Source organism: Pelmatolapia mariae, linkage group LG6 (assembly GCF_036321145.2).
Source record: "Pelmatolapia mariae isolate MD_Pm_ZW linkage group LG6, Pm_UMD_F_2, whole genome shotgun sequence".
NCBI lineage: Eukaryota > Metazoa > Chordata > Actinopteri > Cichliformes > Cichlidae > Pelmatolapia > Pelmatolapia mariae.
Window position 1 is genome coordinate 41,124,220 of NC_086232.1, and position 20,040 is coordinate 41,144,259.

Below are 20,040 nucleotides of genomic sequence, written 5' to 3' on the forward strand. Positions count from 1 at the left end.
GGACCACATGCAGAATAATATTAACATTGAGGCTGTAGATGCATCTGTAGCTCTGTATCCATGCTAGCTCCACAATGCCATGGTTGTGCTCTCAGCCAAACTCTGGTCATGTGACCATTACAAACTCTACCTCATACAAACTACAGCACTTTACATATTTAGCAAACCCATATTTTGTAATCACATATTTTAGACATGTTTTTTGATCAATGTTACACTTTTGTCATCTTATCTTATAAATAAATGAACTAAATTAAGCATGAATCTATCACAGAAACATATGAAATAACCAACTTTATTTTAACTGTTGCAGGGACAGTTACAGGAGGTCCATGACCCTCTTGGGGACACTCCCATAGGGCTTAAAATCTGAGACACTCTACCAATCGCTCTTAGAACTGAAGAAGCTTCTTGGATGAGAGGTGAAACATCTTCAATAAAAGAAGTCCAGATGCTTTTCTTTCCAAGCTCCTTAGACTTTAACACATACAGCTTTACCTGTTCTCACCTTCACTAATTCAAGTCCCAGGAACCAAATCAAAAACCCAACTTTTGACTTCTGTGAGGAATCTTTGTAGAGGCCAGATGTTGCCAGCATTCATCCTTTTGCTGCTGCATTATGTTTTAATTACTGTGTGGTCATATCCTGGTGTCTTATATACAGTGCCAGCCACGGCAGATACAAATAAAATCCTGGGACTTTTTCCCATCTTGGATCCCTGTGTGGTCAGTGTTTTCTCAGGAGCAAACATATTTGTCCCTCAAGTTTTTCCACTTCTTTTTACCTCCTCTCCTCCTCTCCATTCTGGTATTTCAGAATCCAGGAATTTGCTGACATTTGTGAGTCCTTATATTAATTCATTATTGGTGTCATTCTTATTCATTGTTGGCTGCGACCGCTCAAGGTGTAGTTAGATTTCCTAAAAAGTCAGGTTATGCTGTAGTTTGCAGCATAGATTGTCAACTGAAGCATAAATCTCCAGTAAGGTCATGTGTTTGCTTTCACCTTACGATAACCATCATCAGCAGGAATAAATTGTTCTGCAGGTTATGTGGTGTATGGTGAGCAGCAAAAGTGTTATTGTATGGCAAAAAAAAAAAAAAAGATTAGCCGACCTCTCTCTATTATATGGTGGCTGTGTCACATGAAGTGATTGTACACGTATAATTACAGTGGATTATTTATTTTTTTCTCATTCATGATCAAATAAAATGTCATCTTTAGTTCAGGACATTTTTAGCTCTGGGTCAAACTGTATGTCTAACTGTCTAAGGCTTATTTTAACCTGTTGTGTTTACAGGGAAATGACAGCACAGTTTTAAACTACCTTACCTCTCCGCTGTGTTTCAATTTCGCTTTAACGCGCCTCTACCAAACTACGCACGCTTTGGTCACGCTGCGCTTCTCACCCAATCACAGTCGCACATCGCCGAGGATGTCAGCTAATCATATCTGAAGGCTTCCGTTACGTATGACGATGTGTTAGTGTGATCTCGTGTTTCTAAATCGTGTAGTCACTGTCGGAAGCTAACGGCAATCATTCACAAAGCTGGGAAGCAGCAGAGTTTGTCCGTTTTAGCAGTTAGGAATCTAAACCAGCGCCTTCACAATGGTAAGAACATTAAAAATAAGTTAACGTCCGCGCGGCTGGTTGGATAAAAATTATGTTAAACTGAGTTTGTAGGCTAACAGAGACTTGAGCTAACAACGGTAGCATCAGACATCTTTAGCATGGTCACTAAAGTTACATACCGGTAACATCTGAATTAATTCTGAATTAATTCTAAATGTGAAGTTAGTTTTACAGTAAATCATTATTTAATTACTGGTAATGTCCTAATGCATAATTTAGCTCTCGATTCTGGAGAATAAAACTAGAGAAAACCTAAAAGCTAAATGCTTAGCTCCTGCTACTCTTGAGCTAGCGTTGAATTTTGTGCAGGATTGTTTTTTTTAACTCACTTTTTTGGCTTCGGTTTCAGTGTATTTCCTTTTACAACGCTAGTGAGCGTGTTTAGCCTCAGCCAAGGCTCACTAGACACTGTAGGATCGGACAGATTCAATTTTAAAGTGATGAAAACAGTTAAAACTGGATTTTCTAAAGCTGCTGTCAGAAGCAAACATCAGCAACCTGCATCTCAGAAGCGCTGTTCTCGACCAGAATTAACAAATGTATACATGCAATATTTCACACACTTTCTTACTGTTTATGTGGTAAGATGGTAGCTCTTGGCAGAGTTACACTTTTTGGTGTTAAAAATCTCTGCTTAGTCAGTATACGTTTTGCTTTTGATTTTATAATGTATTAAATAAACGCTATTTTTCCACTGTAGCCAAGTCAAGACTATTATTTCTACAGAAAAAAAAAACATAGAATACGTTTAGATACTTTTTAGACACAGAAATGGAGAAAATACGAATATGACAAGTTATACCACAAAAACAATATCAGTAGATAGTCTAAAACTAATATAACAAAATCCAGGAATTTTTTTGGTGGTGCTCTAACTAAAACACAGAAATTGATTTGTTATACATGCTGTATACATGTTTGTCATTTTCGATACCCAGTTTTTAAGCATGTACATTCCCCTGATTCAGTTTTATGGTAAGAGGAGACAGTGAAAATGTGAGACTTTTATATTTAGTAGTTTTCAGATATTCATGTTCATCCAAACTTTGGACCAAAAAATCTTCAGGCAAATCTGACGACCCCAGTCATTTGAGGTGATGTGACCCTTTTATAGATTTGGTTGATCGGGTGATTGATCCATTTTGTCCTCCATCCTCTTCTCCTCTCCCAGTCTATTATGTCATATAACGGCGGGGCCGTCATGGCCATGCGGGGGAAGAACTGCGTGGCGATCGCAGCAGACCGTAGGTTTGGCATTCAGGCCCAGATGGTCACGACAGACTTCCAGAAGATCTTCCCCATGGGAGACAGGCTGTACATCGGGCTGGCTGGTTTGGCGACGGATGTTCAGACAGTGTGAGTGGGAATTTCGTCCTCTCAAAATGTCTTTTTTATGCCTTTATTTTATTTGCTCTGCTCAGAATCAGCTCATTAGTTTGCAAACTTTCAGCTCAGTTTCTGAAAGTTTGAAGTGAAGCAAAATATGTTGAAAGAAATTAAATACAAGGGGAAAAAGTGATTTTTCTGTGTTCTTTCCTCATGTTTTATTCTCATCCACCTGCACACAAGGAGTCTTAACTAAATGAGACACCCTCACTTTGGAGACCAATGTTTTTTTTTTAAATGATGTTAAATATATGTGATATTTGGCACAGCTGGATCATCTCTCAGCCTGCTTGCTGCTGGTGTATTTTATGATCACATCTTAACAGTTTGGCAGCAGCTCTTCCTAAAGGGTTTGTTCCTGCTGTCTTAGCCTGTACCTGGGAATAACTACAAAGTCATGTCAATGAGGGAAAAATGAACCAGGGTCCAGTTTAATCAGACTAAACATCGAGTGTGAAACCACCCAAATTTAATTACCACAGTCTTCGTGTTACATAGCACAAGATGGTAGTAACAGACTTTACTGAACTAATTTCTGATGCTGAATGAGGACAGATCGGTGGTCTAATGATTTCTTGTTTTCCATCCCTTTTTTGCAGAGCCCAGAGGCTTAAATTCAGACTGAACCTGTATGAGCTAAAGGAGGGTCGCCAGATCAAACCCAAAACCTTCATGAGCATGGTGTCCAACCTGCTGTATGAAAGGAGGTGTGTACACTGAACTGCCGAAAACATGAATACTAATTGGTCTTTTATTTCTGCCAGTTTGTTTGAAGAATGAACTCAAAAGGTCACCTCAGTAGTGTTCTGTGTTTATACTTGCACAACAATCTATTGGCCCACGTACTCCTGGAGTCTGAGCTCGGTCCAGTCAGTACTTTAATGATAATGTGGGAATGCTGGACACTTCTTCATGTCTGATTCTCTCATCAGGTTTGGGCCTTACTACATCGAGCCTGTGATTGCCGGATTAGATCCTAAAACCTTTGAACCCTTCATCTGCTCCTTGGATTTGATTGGCTGCCCCATGGTGACAGATGACTTTGTTGTGAGCGGCACCTGCTCGGAGCAGATGTACGGCATGTGTGAATCTTTGTGGGAGCCGGATATGGTCAGTATTAAACCTGAAACCACCTGTACTTGGGTTTAGTTTATTTGTGTTCAGATATGTCTGCAGGAATGTTAGTGAGCTTACCTTTTTTTTTTTAATTTAAATGTCTGTAGTTTTAACTTACACTGTTCAACATCCAAGGAATTTAAACACAATATGGTGGTTAAAGACGCAGTAATGGATAGCTCAGTAGGTAGAGTGGTGGCCCCATGATCGGAAGGTCGGGGGTTCGATTCCCCTGAACAGCTACCCTGAGGTACCCCTGAGCAAGGTACCGTCCCTACACACTGCTCCCCGGGCGCCCAATGGCTGCCCACTGCTTCACTGAGTGAATGGGTTAAATGCAGAGAGGAATTTCCCCACGGGGCTCAATAAAGTACACTTTCTTCTCTGAGGTGTTGAAACTTTAACGAGTGTTGATTTGAATTTTGTTCTGGTCATGCAGGAGCCGGATGATCTGTTTGAGACCATCTCCCAGGCAATGCTGAATGCAGTTGATCGAGATGCAGTTTCTGGCATGGGAGTCGTCGTACATGTCATGTAAGTATGGCGTGCAGGTTTGCATCCACACTGTCTTTTAGCCATGGCTGTGTAACAGGTAGGGCTGTCCTGAATGAGGGGTCCGAGAAGAATTCATCTTATAGTGGTGGTACACACCCACAAGATCCATCATTTCTGTGCTGCTTGTTCCTTGTCTGTAACTAGGCAACCAAGAGACAGACCTCAGTCTCCCCTCTTAATACTCCTCATTTGTTTCTTCAACTTTCCTGCATAGATTTAACTTTTTTTTCCTCTCCTCCTTTGTGTTTTGGTCATTGTCTAAATGACCAGAAGTCTAAATCTCAATATGATTTCCCACAATTATGAAAAAATGACATGTTTGCACTAATTTTTGCTACAAAGATTAATTTATTTTTTGCTATAAATCACACCGTTGGTTTACAGCAGTGTTTTCACCCCTCCCTGAAAGCTCAGTCTGTTTAGTTCAGCTCAAGACAAGATGACTGACAGAGGGTTGTTGGTCAGTGAGGTCAGTCCAGAGGAAGCAAAAGCTTAGATGAATCTGTAGAAGTGTTACCCAATCAGCAGTTATGTACATACAAGTCAGTCCACATGACGAACTTAACAAAGTATGTATTTTGTGGCTGAGCACAGCGCAGAGCTGCTGGGTGGAGTCTGCAGTGATTGACAGCTGTTTTCTTTTGTCTGGCAGTGAGAAAGACAAGATCACCACACGAACCCTGAAGGCCAGGATGGACTAGAGCTCCTTCTTCTCTTCATACATCATTAACTCAGATATTTTGTACAAAAATAATAAGAAATGCTTGTATTGTCTCTTTTCTCATTCGCACTGTTCAATAAATGAACTTAGGTTTAAACAATAAACACGACTGATGTCATTGTTGGAGGATCTTAATATTGCTTCTAACCTCAGAAATCGAGTTCACTGTGGAAATCAATGCCTCAAAGTGAAATCACATAAAACTGACTGAATGAGCTCATCAAAATCCTCGATGAGTTCTTAAAATGCTCTAACAAATTACATATGTAAGGATTGAGGGTGAACCACAAAGTTTAGACTTCACCTTTGACATTTGTGTCACTTGTTCCTCAGACCTTCACCCTTGATAACACACCTGTGTGGAGTAGTGGAAGAGCAGTTGAGGGTTCAAATCCAATCAGGCACACCTTCCAGGAAAGCTCACCAAGGGCACACAAGTCTCCCACAGAATATGATGATGTAGTTTAAGGCACCAGTGTTGAAAAAGAAAGAAAACAAGCCCCTTTCAATGCCATTTACAGAATATTAAACTCATTTTCCTTCAAAGGCCACATAATGTCCAATATGAGCTCAAGAGGGCTGGACCAGTAAAGCCATTACCTATAAAAAAGGAAAAAAACTTTTATTTGTTAAAGTAGTCCACATTTAATCCCCAAGTTACAAAAAGTGCAGTTTCAACAATTATTTTTTTCCACATTATAAAAGAAACACTGCTGTAGTAAATCACAGAAAATGCATACAAAAAATGCAGAGACTGCCCAGTAATCAAAAACGTTTCATGCCAGTTCACAAAAAATATCCCGTTCTTACTGTGAACCTACTGTATTTTTATATGCATGTAGTAAATACTCAAACACAAACATTTCTGTTATTTAACAGAAAAAAAATCTGTCATTGAACAGTTTATTATTTACTTCAGCTGAGCCACAGGGCATGTAAGAAGGCTGTAGAGTTGACAAAACACAAATCTTATGCCCTCCTAATTTTCACATTTTCCAAAATCATCCAAATGACCCCCAGACCGTTGGGATGACAGCCTGGGTTTAAAGCAAACTGGAATTTTTTCCTGGTTCCAGAGTCAAAATCAGGCAGGAAGTTTTCACCTGCCATCCAACAGCATGTTGGATTAATGGTGCCCATCTGGCCTCTGGACACGCTCACAAAACAGCTTCTTAATGTAAAGAGTTTGTAACAGTATAGCAATAAGAAAAAAGCATAATAGATTCACTAGTATAAATGCAGTCTGTACTAATAGTTCTTATTGGTATAGTAATCAGATTACATGTAATCCATTACCCACCTAAGCCAAGTGTTACAAAAATGAGAACCAAGAAGCAGAAAGAAGCACAGCCAAACCACAAAAACAAGATAAAACTCCCTTTAATATGCAATGAATCATTTTCAAGTAACCTTTTTTCCTAATGTCTGTTGGTAACAAAACAATACTGTATACAAACACAAAGTTGCTACATTAATGTAAACAAGATATAAAAATGATCCTTATGGTAATAAAACAAGTATTTGCTGCAGAATTCCCCTTTTTAAAGTGAATGTTTGTTTTTTTTTGTCCTCTTTGACCGACCTCCACCAAGTTCACGGTTAAATTGGAAAAATATTCAGAAACAATATGGCAACAGAACATTCAAACACGGATTTTTTTTCCTTTTTTTAAAAAGTTTTAGTCGTAACACTCAGATGCTAAGTTCAGTGGTTTGATGTTTCAACTGGTGGAGTCTCATGTACACGTCAGCCATGCATTTTTTGATATTGCATTCTTTTACTTAATACACCATAATATATTCATGTGTTCATCACCCTGTCGTTCCAAATCCATCAGAAGAACTTGTAAAAAAACAAAACAAAAATTGTTACCGAGAGAGAAGCCTGATGGCGACTGTCGGAGAGTTTGCCATGCAATCAGACCTTTCTTCATCTGCGTGTGTGCTGCATGTGTGTCTAATAGAAATTATAGGAACAACAACAACATGAACAGAAACTAAAGAGACTCTACTAACGAACTGGTAACTGCTGAAGCTGACACACTCATTCAAGGCATTAGTGAGACAGTTTCCGTGCTGGCGTGAGGAGCAACAAGGTGGCTGAAGGAGAGCAGGTTCTTTTTTTGTTGTTTGTTTATTTGTTTGTTTTTTTTAAAGAAAAACACCACAGGGAGAATACCAGGAACCAAATTCGGTGAGAGGGGTTCACAGGTGGAGTCGGGAAAGTGTAACAGGCTTGATGCTGAGGAGAGAGGTGGTTTAGTTTTAACGATGGGAGACTGACCTACACTGAGGTGAGGGAGGAGAGAAACGTGTGTGTGTGTCTGTGTGTGTGTGTGCGCGCGTGGGCGTGGCATCTGACAGATCTGTGACAGGGAGAGACCAGCTGGCTGGACTGGAAGATGATGTTTACGATAAGATGTTGGACATGAACTCATAGAATCGTTTGGAGTACTGCTCCGGGTTCACTGTCGAGATCTCGGCCCCCGCCTGGGAACAAAAAAATAAACGTAAACACAATTTAGATGAAGTGACACGTGACAAAGTACACAGCAACCCACATTTCAAGAGAAAAAAAAACCTTTCTGGGAAAACCACACACAAAATCTGTTACCACGGTGACTGTGTCAGACAAAGCGATAATAATTATAAAAGCAGTCTTTAAATGACAGAGACATTAGACTACAGGCTGCGGCGATAAATCGCGCCATGTGATTAACGTCACGTGTAACGTTATCAGGAAGGAGGTGCTAGTTAAAAAGAAAGGCTTTCAGTCCACGGGGCCATGCCTGAGCAGCTTTTGTCTCGTCGTGTTTACAGCGGCACACAGCTGAGCAGCAAAACAAACAGTCGGTGGCGAGCAGAGCGCTAATCTTAACACTCACCCCATGTTTCACAGTTTTGGCAGCATGTGCAGCTTTTTTCTTAGCGTCATAGTGTGTGAGAATGTCGATGATAGCCATGAAGTATACCTCCTTCTTCACAGCACCTGTGGAGAACGCCATTAGGAGATTTTAATAAAACAAACAAACAAACAAAACAGTCGATAAAGACAGCGTTAATCTGCTGGCTGGGAATTTCAGTAACACTCGTGTTAAAGGCGGCGCTCACTGTCATGGCTCTTGATCGCGTAAACATCCACAGAGGGGTCGAACTCCCCGGGGCCGAAAAACCCGCCGCAGTTCAGAGGGTTTCCGGGACTGTCGGGAGGCGTGCCGAAAGAGCCCGTTAACACGCCTCCTCCCATCCCGTCGTTCTCGTACTCCTCGTCCTCCCCCGTGCCCTCCACGTCCATCTCCTCCTGCTCCGCCCGCTCCACATCATGGATGCCCACCAGGAGACTGTAGTCCATGATCTTCAGAGTGGCCAGGAACTAAAGCACACAGGAAACGCAGTCGCCATTTCGGTCTTTCAGACTAATGTTTGGAATCATTTTACAAATTAAATTTCAAGTAACAGCTGTTAAAATATTCACCTCACTGGTGTGATGGTTAAATAAGTTAGGCATGCAGTGTTTACAGACAGTAAGGTTTCGAGTGTTCTGTGAAACATTTTTACTAATTATACCAGGAGGAGGCTGATTTGAACCCTTTTTTTTAATCTTTAGAAATACATGTTGTAGCCAAGGGGAAAAATAAAAGTCTTCGTCAGGCTTTATGCAGTCATGTGGAAAATTAAGTACACCTCATGAACCAGCAACAATAAGCTGAAGTAACCGTTTTCTGTATGGCTGTATCAGTCTCTGACATCGTCGTTTCTTTATCTACAGCTCTCTTCAGGCCCCACTGCAGCATTTCAACCAGACTGAGGTCTGCTCAATAAAAAAAGTTCTAGTGGCCCAGTCAGTCATTCTGATGTAGATTTGCTGCTCTGCTTAGCATCACTGTCCTGTCACAATGACTCTAGAATACTTTGGTATACAGAGTTCACGGACCACTCAATGACTGCATGGTGCTCATGTGCTGTGGCTGTAAAACAAGACCAAATGATCACCCCTGCACCACCACGCTGACAGGTGCATTGCATGAACCTTCCTCTTGGCAACCCTTCGAAACAAGCCATACTTGTTCTGTCTCTTCCTGATTATACTGTCATGAACTTGTGGATTTAACATGCTAACTGTAGAGCCTGGAGTGGAGCGCTTGGGTTGGCTTCCCTGAGCGGTGCACGGTTGTTTTAAGATTACAAGCTAAAATGAGAGCACATTAACAGAAAACAGTTCAGAAGAGATCCAAACTGGAGTTCAGACTTTCCACAGGAAAGCTTTACATAAACTAATCAATAAACTAAATTATATTTAAGCTTACTTATGCATAACGTTTTAGCACAGGGAGCCTGTTAACAAAAACAATCTCAGTATTTATGCTGGGTGAAACGGTTTCATTCCAGAGCAGGAACAACAAAAGCCTGAATGTGTGTTTTACCTCTACATCCCGTTTTAGCTTTTCCAAAAAGTACTTTTTGTTGTCGTCTCCTATCTGCAGCTTGTGGCCTTCATTCAAGAAGTCGTTGTCTTTGAAAGTGGGGAGCTCTTTAGCCTGAAGAGAAGAGGGGGTGGTGTTATGAAGCTACAGCAGGAACCGTGTTTTATATTCAAACCAAACCTGTTTTTAAATGCTAATGAAAAACTCAGAGGTGCCGGGGCCCACCTACATCATCAGCTGCTGACTTTCAGCGTGCACTGATGTTAACATTCATATTCATACAGTCATGATTACAACCATGTGACAGAGAAAGTACACAAATTTAAGTCAAATCATTCTGACAGCATCTGCTTACACACAAGTACTTAATTTTAGCAGCAGTATGACAGGTTTGCTTGTGGGGTGAGCTAAGGGCATCTATTTTTATCCCATCGTGTCAGCAGCCATCAATGCACAGAAATAAAGCCCACCTTCTCCTTGTCGCTGGCTTCCCTTGAGACTGTCGAACCCTAGAAAAGATGGAAAATAAGAATAAAAATAGAATGAGCAAGACACATCAGAGGAAGCATTAGCATATTTTCTGTTTGCACTCAGCTGTCAGTATTAGAAACACAAAGATGCTTTCTCCTGAGGATACCGGCATGAGAGGAGGTGTGTGCCGATAAGCACCGATTAAAGAAGTGAGCTACATCACAGCGCCTGGTATGAAGTCATCTTCACTACAAACCAAGATTCATCAGGTTTTACCAAAGAGCTGGCTTCATAGAGAACACTACATTATCATGTCTCTGATCACTGACACAATAAATATCTTTGCAGCCCTAGTTCAATCCTTGGGTAGCAATCAGGGATGCAAATATCGAGGAATCTGTCTGGTTAATAGTTACAGAAAAGCCAAAAGCAACAGAAATTGGATGTTTTAAAATTACATTTATTTCTAAAGTTTATAAATTATGGTCTTCAATTAAAAAATACTTCCTTAAAAGAACAAAATATCAATCGTTTCTTCACCTTTGCACAGATTGTGATTAATCCTTTATTGTTTTTTATATATTGTATTGTACCCACAGACAGTATAAAAGACAAGTGAGTAGAAGATGAAGCCAACGTGCCATTTTTACTGCCACCAGGGGGCGATACTTGGTTCCAAATAGACTCCAGCTTGTGTGGAAGTGAATGGTAAAAAGTCCCACAGCCTCCTTTCTCTGTGACTTCAGTAAAAATCCTTCCTGAGTTTATGGGATTAAGTCTTATTCAGCAGATCATTAATTCCATTTTACTAAGCTATTGTCATTTTAAGAGCCAAAAAAGATTATCTGGGGTATTCTTAATGGCTTCGCTGTTAGTCACAAGCCATTAATCGATGATTGTGCAGTTTCTCAGATGGACCTTTCGCTCTCACATCCGGTTTCAAAACACCAAGATGGCAACAGCAGAAGTTATAAAGACAACTGAACTGCGTTGAAGTGTTTCAGCTCTTTGTCATGGCCTTCATCGTTTAGGGGTGCGCTAATGAACAACGATCGGTGGAATTGATGACAGCAGGATTGCTAATAGGTCGTGATGCATCAAAACAGCATTATCAGTTAAACATTACATTTAATCTCCCTCACTGTAGCTTCATCTCAGCATCTCAACAACACTTTGGACACAATAGTTTTATATTTTTATGCTGCTTTTATAGTGAGTTGAGAATTTGTCATCATTCGGCGGAAGATGTTCCTCGCTGTTGGTCTGATTTTAAATGAGATGGGTCTCATGGGCCGGTGTATTTGCAGAGACAATCGTTTATCTCTTTAACCCTGCATGTGTTGGTCAAAGAATCTGATGTGTGTGGGGAGGGAAAGGCATTTTATACCAGTATAATCACGAGCATAGCTCCCCCAACAGTGCTTTAGTTTCCAGGAGACTCCTAGCTATATGAAATTGATTATCGTCTGATAATATTTTACTGCAAAAGAAAAAAAAAAAAAGCTCAGGAGGTAGAGCAGGTCATCTACTAATTAGAAGCCTGGCGTTTTGATCTCCGCTGCTACCGTCTGCATGCCAAATATCCTTGGGCAACATACTAACACCCAGCTGCTCTCTGATGGATGGAAATGTCAGAAAATACTTAAGCATAGAAAAAAGCTTGTATGAATGGGTGAATGAGGCCTGTTGTAAAAAGCACTTTGAGCGCTCAGAGTAGAAATGCACTAAAAAAAAAACGATCCATTTACCACAAGTGGTTAAATTAACAGATATTGTTAAATAACCCTCAAGTTTAAAAAAATGAAAGCTAAATTATGAAACTGAATTTCATGATTGTATGAATGTATGAGACCGTAAATGTGGCGTAAAGCACTAAAAGGATGATGAGACTAGCGTGCATGTGTGGCGTAGCCAGCGTACCTACCTTCAGGTCGTATTTGCGGTGTACGGTGAGCCGATGGCTGAATACATTCCGGGTCACCACCATGTACGTCTCCACCCCATCCACCGTTAGCCTGTACATGCCCAGGAACTGAGGGAGCAGCGTGTTGCCATGACACTCCACTATAAACTGGAGATGGCCAGGGGAGGTGAGCACAGAGAGAAACAGGAAGTGTGGGGGTGAGGAATCAAATACACGCAGAAAACAAGCTGATTAAAAGTGAGCGCAGCTTCGTTTCTGTGTTTAACTTTAAAAGGCAGAGATCATGCTCTCCTGTACTCCAACACTCCTGTTGGGAGGGGAATTATTCTGCTCATTTCCAGCGCCACGCGTTTATTCCTGGCCTCTGCTAAGCTAGCTTTGCACAATTCACAGCTCAGAATAATCCTTCTTTATCTCACACTTGGCCATGCTGCAGATCCAAGCAATCTGTTTTAGCTCCTCCTACTTCAGGCTTAATTTCCTCCTGATCTGCTGGGGCTGATATGTCCCTAAAATTTTATATTCTCTATGACATCATAAAAAATAAATACTGCCGGAGTCTATAAACACCTGTGCTATCAATTTGAAACTCCTACGTCGCTTCATTCTCGAGTTATTCCGTTCACACACCTGTGTCCACTCCGCCCGCCCCGCAGGGTGACAACAATAATCCATCAGCCTTTTACGGCTGAGGGGTAAAAGTGAAGCTGGGTGTTTCACCTAATTTTTTGTGTTATTCTTCTTTTATTCTTCACCACTGAGTCACACCAGATTTTGCTTGACAACAGGCTTCAGCCCTGCATGGCTTTAAACTGACAAGCCAATTGTTTTACAACATGTTTGAATTATTGGTTTTTAATCTTCTGTCCGTGCGTATATGACTGTATTTTACTGTGCGTATTATCTGTGGCTTAGCGAGAGCCACCTAAATAATCACAGGGATTACTTGTACAAACGCCGACCTCGTTATTTAAAACCTTGACCATTTCTGTAACACTACATGGACAGAAAATAAATTAATAACAGGTTCTCTTTATCTTTAGATTAGAATTTATTTAACAAACTGATGCTCCTGAATTTTTCTCCTCACACTCGACACGTGAGCACATTTCAATATTAGGATAATGAATCACAATAAAAGTTTGGCTCTGGCAGTTCCTCGCAGTGGTGCTGCTACCTGGTGATATTTCTTTAGGATGTTGTGCATCTCAGCGATGTCCTCACTGGACACGGTTTTGATGACGAAGCGGTGGTCGTAGCTGGACAGGATGCGGTTGCCGAAGCGGCCCTGGGTGTCGCTGTTGAGCGGGGCGCTCCTGGTCAGAGAGTTCTGCCAAACCAAACGCAACAAGGTGGATTAAGCTCCTGTGAGAGCTAATGAACATTTCTGCTTGTGCGTCAGTGTCTGAGGTCTCACCTGGTAGTCCTGGTCATCAATGCAGAACCTCTCCCTCAGGTTTCTGAACACCATGGGGCAATACTCTTTAAACTTAAAGCGACTAGGCAGGTTTTCTCTGGCAGGAGAGACGAACAGAGTCAACACAATCTAAAACGAGGAATTAAAAATCACTGACTTCAACTTTTTTTGCTCGCTGGTGGATTTATTTCTGCTTCTTTGGAATCAGACTCAACAAAGAGATAGTGTGAAGTTGTCATTTACATTACAGCAAAGGGCAAAAAACAGAGAACTCACTCAAACTGATTTAAATGTAAAGATCTCAACAGCATTAGGACAGCATAATTGCCCTGATCACTTATGAAAAACAAACAAAAAATATATTTTAAAAAGCTAATGTATAATGTGATGCGGTTACTAATGCAGCCACAAATCAAATATTTCTTTATGTTGCACTGCTTGTTCTCACACTGAAACCACTGTAGAGCCTGATACACTGGGATATGGATCACAGTTTACAGCTTATAAGTGAGAAACGAGCTCTCCTGAGTAAATAAAGCACTTTGGAAACTGAAATGAAACTTAACTAGTTCAGATCTTCTGAACTTTTTCGCTGATGCTGAAAAAAGAAACACAAAACAGCATACTGATTCATTTTAGTTTCACTGAAGGCTCAACCCAGAGCAAAGAAATGGAGCCAATGTGGAAGTGCCAAAAGTTACAGTTCCTCTAAAGAGCCTTCCACATACAATGCACCGCTGCACTCTTACATCCATTCTTTTCTACTGTTTGCGCCACACAAGAACAGTTTCCTGCTGCGTCGAGCAAAGCGATGGGAAACACTTACATGTGCCGCTGCCAAATTTCCACACAGGTCAACACAGGTTGAACTTTGACTCCAAATTTAAAGGTTTACAGCAAATTTAAGCATGTTTACACCTTGGTATGAAAACCAGTTTCAGCTTCTATGGATAGTTTTCTAACAACTCTGAATATTGTGAGGTTTTGCAACGTATCCACCTGGATACTGTGGTTTAGGGGTGTCACCACTGTGATTGACAGAAGCAGTTAGAGCCAGTCTCTGTCTGCTGGAGCAAAACTCTGCTACTTTGAGTCAAACTGGACCTTTTCTGTGTGCGTGTGCTGCTGGTGCTTTCTGAAGCATTTCTTAATCAACTATCAGGATAAAATTAAGGCTTGCTGTGAGGTACAGACTATCCAATGAGTGAGATCACGGCATCCGAGTCCATCTTTTATACAATCTGTGGCTTTCGCAATAAAAGCCTTTTTTCCATTAGTACCTACTCGGATCGACTCAACACGGTACGACTCGGCTCGACTCGTTTTCCATTACAATCTAGTACCACTGAATGTGCATGGGGTCGTTATAGCAACACAGCCAAGTGTCCCGCAATTAGCATACGACACGAAGGCTACAACAAAGGTGGACATCGAGGCAACGATACACCTGCTGCTCGGTCGGCTTTATGTCAGACTCGGGCTTTGTTTTTTGTAGCCATTTCCCTCGTTGTTGGGTTTGATTTTCGCAAACGACACTCTCATGACTCATCGAGTGACGACACTGACTAACCAATCGGTGGCATGCAGTCTGTCGATGTCACACTTTTGGATCACCTCAGATTGCGTAGAAACCCAGCAGAGTAGGTGCTAAAAAAGTATCTGGTACCGAGTACGATCACTTAAAGAAAACCCTGAAAACCGAGGCGAGCCGACCCGAGTAGGCACTAATGGAAAAGGGGCTAAAGGCTCCACCTTCAGCTGATCGAGCTACAACAATGGATCCAGTCCAGGTGAGGTGTGTCAACACCATGAAGGATACTGGCCAATTACCAATTACTGGCCAATGTTTATTCCCTAAAATCAACCAGTCCTGTAGTATAACTTGCATATAATGTAATATGTGATACTACAAGGATTTTAGGCGTTAAAAGTTGCTGCTGTTTTAGATCAACTGTACAAAATTAATTTTATAACAGCATCTGTAAAAGTGCTCAGGCAGCCCTTAAAGGACGCGCATACCTGAGCAAAGAGACCAAACCATCTGCACCTTAATAATGAGTCAAACGCTCAAAAACAAACAAACAAAAACCTACACAGAATTCATTAGTGGGGGTGCAAAACACTGCTAAATGTGAGCAACAAAGTGACTCATCTTTGGGGCAGCATTGGCTATATTTCAGTGACTTTTTTAATTTCACATTGTTTTGTTCACTCCTGGATGCAGGACCGTGGGACACATTTCTCTACCTCAGCCGTGCAGGGTTAAGAAAACAGTGCAGAGTTTCAGTGTTCCCAGGTTGGTACTTTGCAGTGAGGATGATTTAAAGTGTTCAGATGAGCTTCAACAATAATGTGTCTAAATGCAACCTCGTCCTGCAATAACATCCTCACCGTGGATTCAGATATTAGGTGGTTTGGAGGGCTGCTTTGTACCTCTGAAAGGATTTCATGAATGCAGAAAGTTAAAGCAACAACCTGCAATCTCTGACCAGTGAGCACACTTGCAGAGTCCTTTTATGAGGAGTCAGTCTATCACAATCAGAAGGTGTTCTGAACCCTGCTGGAGCCTTGACACTTTTGTTTACTTGTGGATTACGGACTGTGCCTAAGCTGTGATGTACCTACTTGTTAAATAGGTGGTTGTCCACTTTGATCTTGCTGTAGGCTTTAAAGTCATCTGGCATCAGCATCACTGGTACAGGCACATTACTTAACTCGTTAATCTGAAAGAGGGAAGTGAGAACGAGAGAGAGAGAGAAATGAGGAAAGAGCCTGAAGAGTGCAAACAGCTGAACAAACAGACTGCACAATTACTGAGGAATAACACAAACCAAGGGAGCAATATTGGCTTTTGCAATTTTGATCTGAGCACAAAACCAAGAAAAAAGCAAAAAAACAGACTCCTACACAAAGTACTCAGTGAGTAGTGCAGGTTAATTTATAGAACAAAGCCGCGACTACCTGTAACACAGCTCAGTATTTCAAAGCCATTTCAAATCTCTGACAGTGATTAACTCGGGGACCAAAGAACACGCAGGCAGGTTTTCTTGCTGCTGCTGCGCCTCCAGACACTCGGCTCATTTACTGAAACTCATCCAGAGCAAAAGCGCAGTGATGAGCTTGGGGAAAAAAACTTGCAAATCGCATAAATCACTTTATAGAGTGATGCAAAGGGACAGTACACAGTCACGGTGCTGCCATTTAGAGGAAATAAGTTCTTCTCATACTGGAAGTAAACAACACAGTTGGGTATGCACAAATAATCAGCTGATACTGGCTCTGCTGACTGATTATGGGATGTTAGACGCTGAAATTTGTTACCAATTTTGTGCTTCCTTAAAGTTCAAACGCTGCGATCAACGTTTTAAAGGTCGTCTAATTTTAGTTTTTCGTCACACAGAAAAATGAATATGTTTGGTTACTTTGTAACTTTTTTTCTTTTTGAACCAAAGTGCCAAAGTCGCCTGTGTTCAGTTTAGTGGAAGACAATCCTCTTGCTCTTATTTTGAAAGTTCAGCTCACCCCAGCCCTTCTCGCCCACATGACCCCCTCCAGTGAATGTCTTGCCAAATGGTTGGACATATTTCAACTCAAACTTCTTGGACTCCAGCTCACATCAATAGTCCTCCTCCTGCTCTGGAGGGCACAGTAAACACAACCATGCACCGCTACAACAATCTCACCAAGGCTGCAGAGCACAACTCAGACCACTGCAGTCCAAGATGGGGGAGCTGGACTTCATCCGCGGGGGAGAGACTCACTGAAGAAGCTAGCACTCATACCGATCAGTAATTTATTTGCAGAGGAAAAACTTACAAAATTGCTCAAGGAGCTGTACATGTATGCCTCCCCACCATAAACTGAATCTATATTTGAGAGAATATAATGTTAGTACAAAATATTGGTATCAGCTGTAGGTCATACCACTTTCTGCTATCTGATCACACGCAGAGATTAGCTTTTACTTGCTGATTTCTAATTTAAATAGCACTCTACAGTCTTACTTCAAGCCACCAAAGATAAGTCCAATATTTTCAATTTGACGGAGGTGTTTGCCCATGACGATCAAAGTTTCCAAACCAGATTTTCAGCACGCAGAGAATCCAGTTTGACAGCTTCCTCATACCTGAGGGCCTACGTGTGCACCGATGTGATGCAAGAAAATCAAGATCAGCTCACGCTGTCTTTTAAAAATCAGTGTGGCGCGTCCATGTCAGTGAAGGAGTTTTGTTGGGGGATTAATAACATCACACAGGTGATGTCTCACATCACCTCACACACAGAGGAACAGTAAATCCTGCAGCATCACAGCTCAGGCTCCATTAAAAATGCATACGACTTCTGAGTGGAAGACGAAGGCTTTGATGAGAAGTCTGTTTGATGTCTTGAATCGGCTTCCCGCCCACACCTCAAATCGTCAGGACTTGTGTGCTGCTCCCACACACACACAAAGTTCACCAGCTGAATAATGGAGATGCTGCAGTGATAGCCATATCATTAGCAGCTCACTTAATTCCATAGCAGTGTGCATTTATTTGCTATTCCAGGCAGGCACAGGCACTTCATGTAAATAGCATGAAGTGGGATATTCAGTCTCCCTGTCCGGATCGCCAACATGTCCCAGGGATCCTAACCCTTCTGTTACTACCTGTTAGATTTTGTGTTTTGTTAGTCGAATAATGAAGAATTCAATCAAGTATGACTGGAGCACAAATTAACAGGACCCCAGGAAGAAATTACAGCTTTGTGTGTCAACCAAGCAACATTTCAGCACCAGGTGTTCCCCAAGTCAGCACAATTTTTTAAAAAACTTCTGTGTCACACCTCAGGGGGTTGTTTTTCCGCGCATCAATCAAGCAAGAGTGCAACCGCCCCTGCACAGCAGGCAGGACTAAACTGCTGGTGCATAGCCCACTCCATCCATCCATCACTGGTGTCCAATCTGCCCCTTCACTGAGCTTTTCATAGGCATAGGCAGCCTCGTCCAAAAGCGAATGCGATAGATTTTCTGCTCTATTTATAGTGAAATGATGTGATGGAGTAAACTGCAGCGAACTGGACGCAGGCGCGGAGTGCGGTAGCTGCAAACGCAAGTCTCAAGAGCAGGTTTATTTGAACAATAGGCAGGCTGCTGTGAGCAGCTGTGTGCAGCTGTGTGGAGCTGAAAATCTGTGTAACCTGCTGCTCCGGCTGCCTGTCACACCCCTCCCACCCCACGCCTGCACGCACTTACAGCAACAGCTCACGATACAGCAACAAGATACCGAACACATTTTACGATGGCAGCTCACTGAATGATCTCTCTCTCTCTTACACACACATACAAAAGCAAAACGTATCACAATTATGCACATTTTCTCAAAAGTTAACCAAATAAAATCCCCGCAAAACTCGCGCTTCAGCCACAGCCACCCGCGGAGGCAGCGGCGGCAGCAGTCCGCTATTAACTACACGAAAACGGCTGGATTACAGCCCAAGTACAGTGTCACATACTTGGCTGAGTCCACGCATGAAAAAGATCAATTACATGGCATCAAAACTGGCTTGGCAGATGAAGGTAGCTGGCTAACAAGCTAGCACGCTAGCTAAATCAAAACAGCGGCGTAAACAAACAGCACACGGGCACGCTGCACAGGTATTTACCGTATGGTTGACACCCCACATTAAAACGCTGAGTATGGGCTCACTGGCGCGGAATAATTTCACTTTCTGTCCTATAAAATGCTTCTTTTTCGTCTTGGTTTTGCTGGCGCTGATGGGCGCTGCGCTGGTGCAGTTGGATGACATGTCTCCGGTTGGGGATTCAGGGTACGCAAGACGGCGGTCCGGGTCGTTCACACAGCGATAAATAAAAGCTAAATCTGAAAGTAGAGAGCGTTTTTCCTTTTCGAAGAAATCTATAAGTGCATCGTGCTCGTCGTCCAACTCGCAGCGAGTCTCTGGGCAGGATGACTGTCTGTTTGGGAGTCAGCGGTGAAGCATTTTGCGCCGTCACCACCCTTCCTCCTCCCGAGCAGGCCGCGGCGTATCCACACAGCAGCTAGCCGGCCATCGGGTTACAGCGCGGCCTCGCTCTAAAAACAGCCTGCAGCGGAGAACCGTCGCCGAGGCAGATCCTCTTCTCTCCGCTCAACGCCTGCAACCCAACACTGATGCCGTTTTACTTGGAAGTGAGTAATCCCGTCATGATGAGCGTGTTGTCACCAGCCCAGCGCTGAGATCGGGGTCTCCTCAAGATGGCGTCCGTGCTGCACTTCACAGTCAACAGCGGCCCCAGCAGGCCAGCGGGGGAATTGCAGGGATTCCCACAGTGTACCGCTCAGGGCAGTGGTTCTCCATTTTTTTTCTTCTGACGTGCCCCATTTAAAAAAAAAAGTTCATGTGTTAGAATCC

The 20,040-nt window shown here is 42.2% G+C and overlaps 2 protein-coding genes across 2 annotated transcripts; one reads left to right on the forward strand and one right to left on the reverse strand.

The window, feature by feature from the left end:
- Positions 1–1,470: 1,470 nt before the first annotated feature.
- On the forward strand, positions 1,471–7,551 carry psmb3 (proteasome 20S subunit beta 3). Its single transcript, XM_063476972.1, has 6 exons — positions 1,471–1,613; positions 2,806–2,990; positions 3,620–3,727; positions 3,953–4,130; positions 4,576–4,670; positions 5,344–7,551. The coding sequence occupies exons 1-6, from the start codon at positions 1,611–1,613 to the stop codon at positions 5,390–5,392; spliced, it is 618 nt and encodes a 205-aa protein (XP_063333042.1). The 5' UTR covers positions 1,471–1,610; the 3' UTR covers positions 5,393–7,551.
- Positions 6,777–19,924, reverse strand: LOC134629555 (phosphatidylinositol 5-phosphate 4-kinase type-2 beta). The gene is made up of 10 exons (XM_063476971.1): positions 19,291–19,924; positions 16,273–16,370; positions 13,648–13,744; positions 13,408–13,560; positions 12,231–12,377; positions 10,306–10,344; positions 9,836–9,949; positions 8,523–8,784; positions 8,297–8,400; positions 6,777–7,901 (listed from the first exon to the last, which is right to left on the reverse strand). Exons 1-10 carry the CDS (start codon positions 19,432–19,434, stop codon positions 7,821–7,823), a joined length of 1,239 nt encoding a protein of 412 aa, XP_063333041.1. The 5' UTR covers positions 19,435–19,924; the 3' UTR covers positions 6,777–7,820.
- Between the last annotated feature and the right edge of the window lie 116 nt (positions 19,925–20,040).

Bases quoted from the DNA above. Each gene is read 5' to 3' on its own strand.
- psmb3 (XM_063476972.1), top strand. The intron at 2,991-3,619 runs GTGAGTGGGAAT...CCTTTTTTGCAG, and splicing joins GCGACGGATGTTCAGACAGT to AGCCCAGAGGCTTAAATTCA. The intron at 4,671-5,343 runs GTAAGTATGGCG...TTTGTCTGGCAG, and splicing joins GGAGTCGTCGTACATGTCAT to TGAGAAAGACAAGATCACCA.
- LOC134629555 (XM_063476971.1), bottom strand. From the start codon at position 19,434: ATGTCATCCAACTGCACCAGCGCAGCGCCCATCAGCGCCAGCAAAACC. The intron at 13,745-16,272 runs GTAGGTACATCA...CTCTCCTGCCAG, and splicing joins GACAACCACCTATTTAACAA to AGAAAACCTGCCTAGTCGCT. The intron at 9,950-10,305 runs GTGGGCTTTATT...TCTTCTCTTCAG, and splicing joins AAGCCAGCGACAAGGAGAAG to GCTAAAGAGCTCCCCACTTT.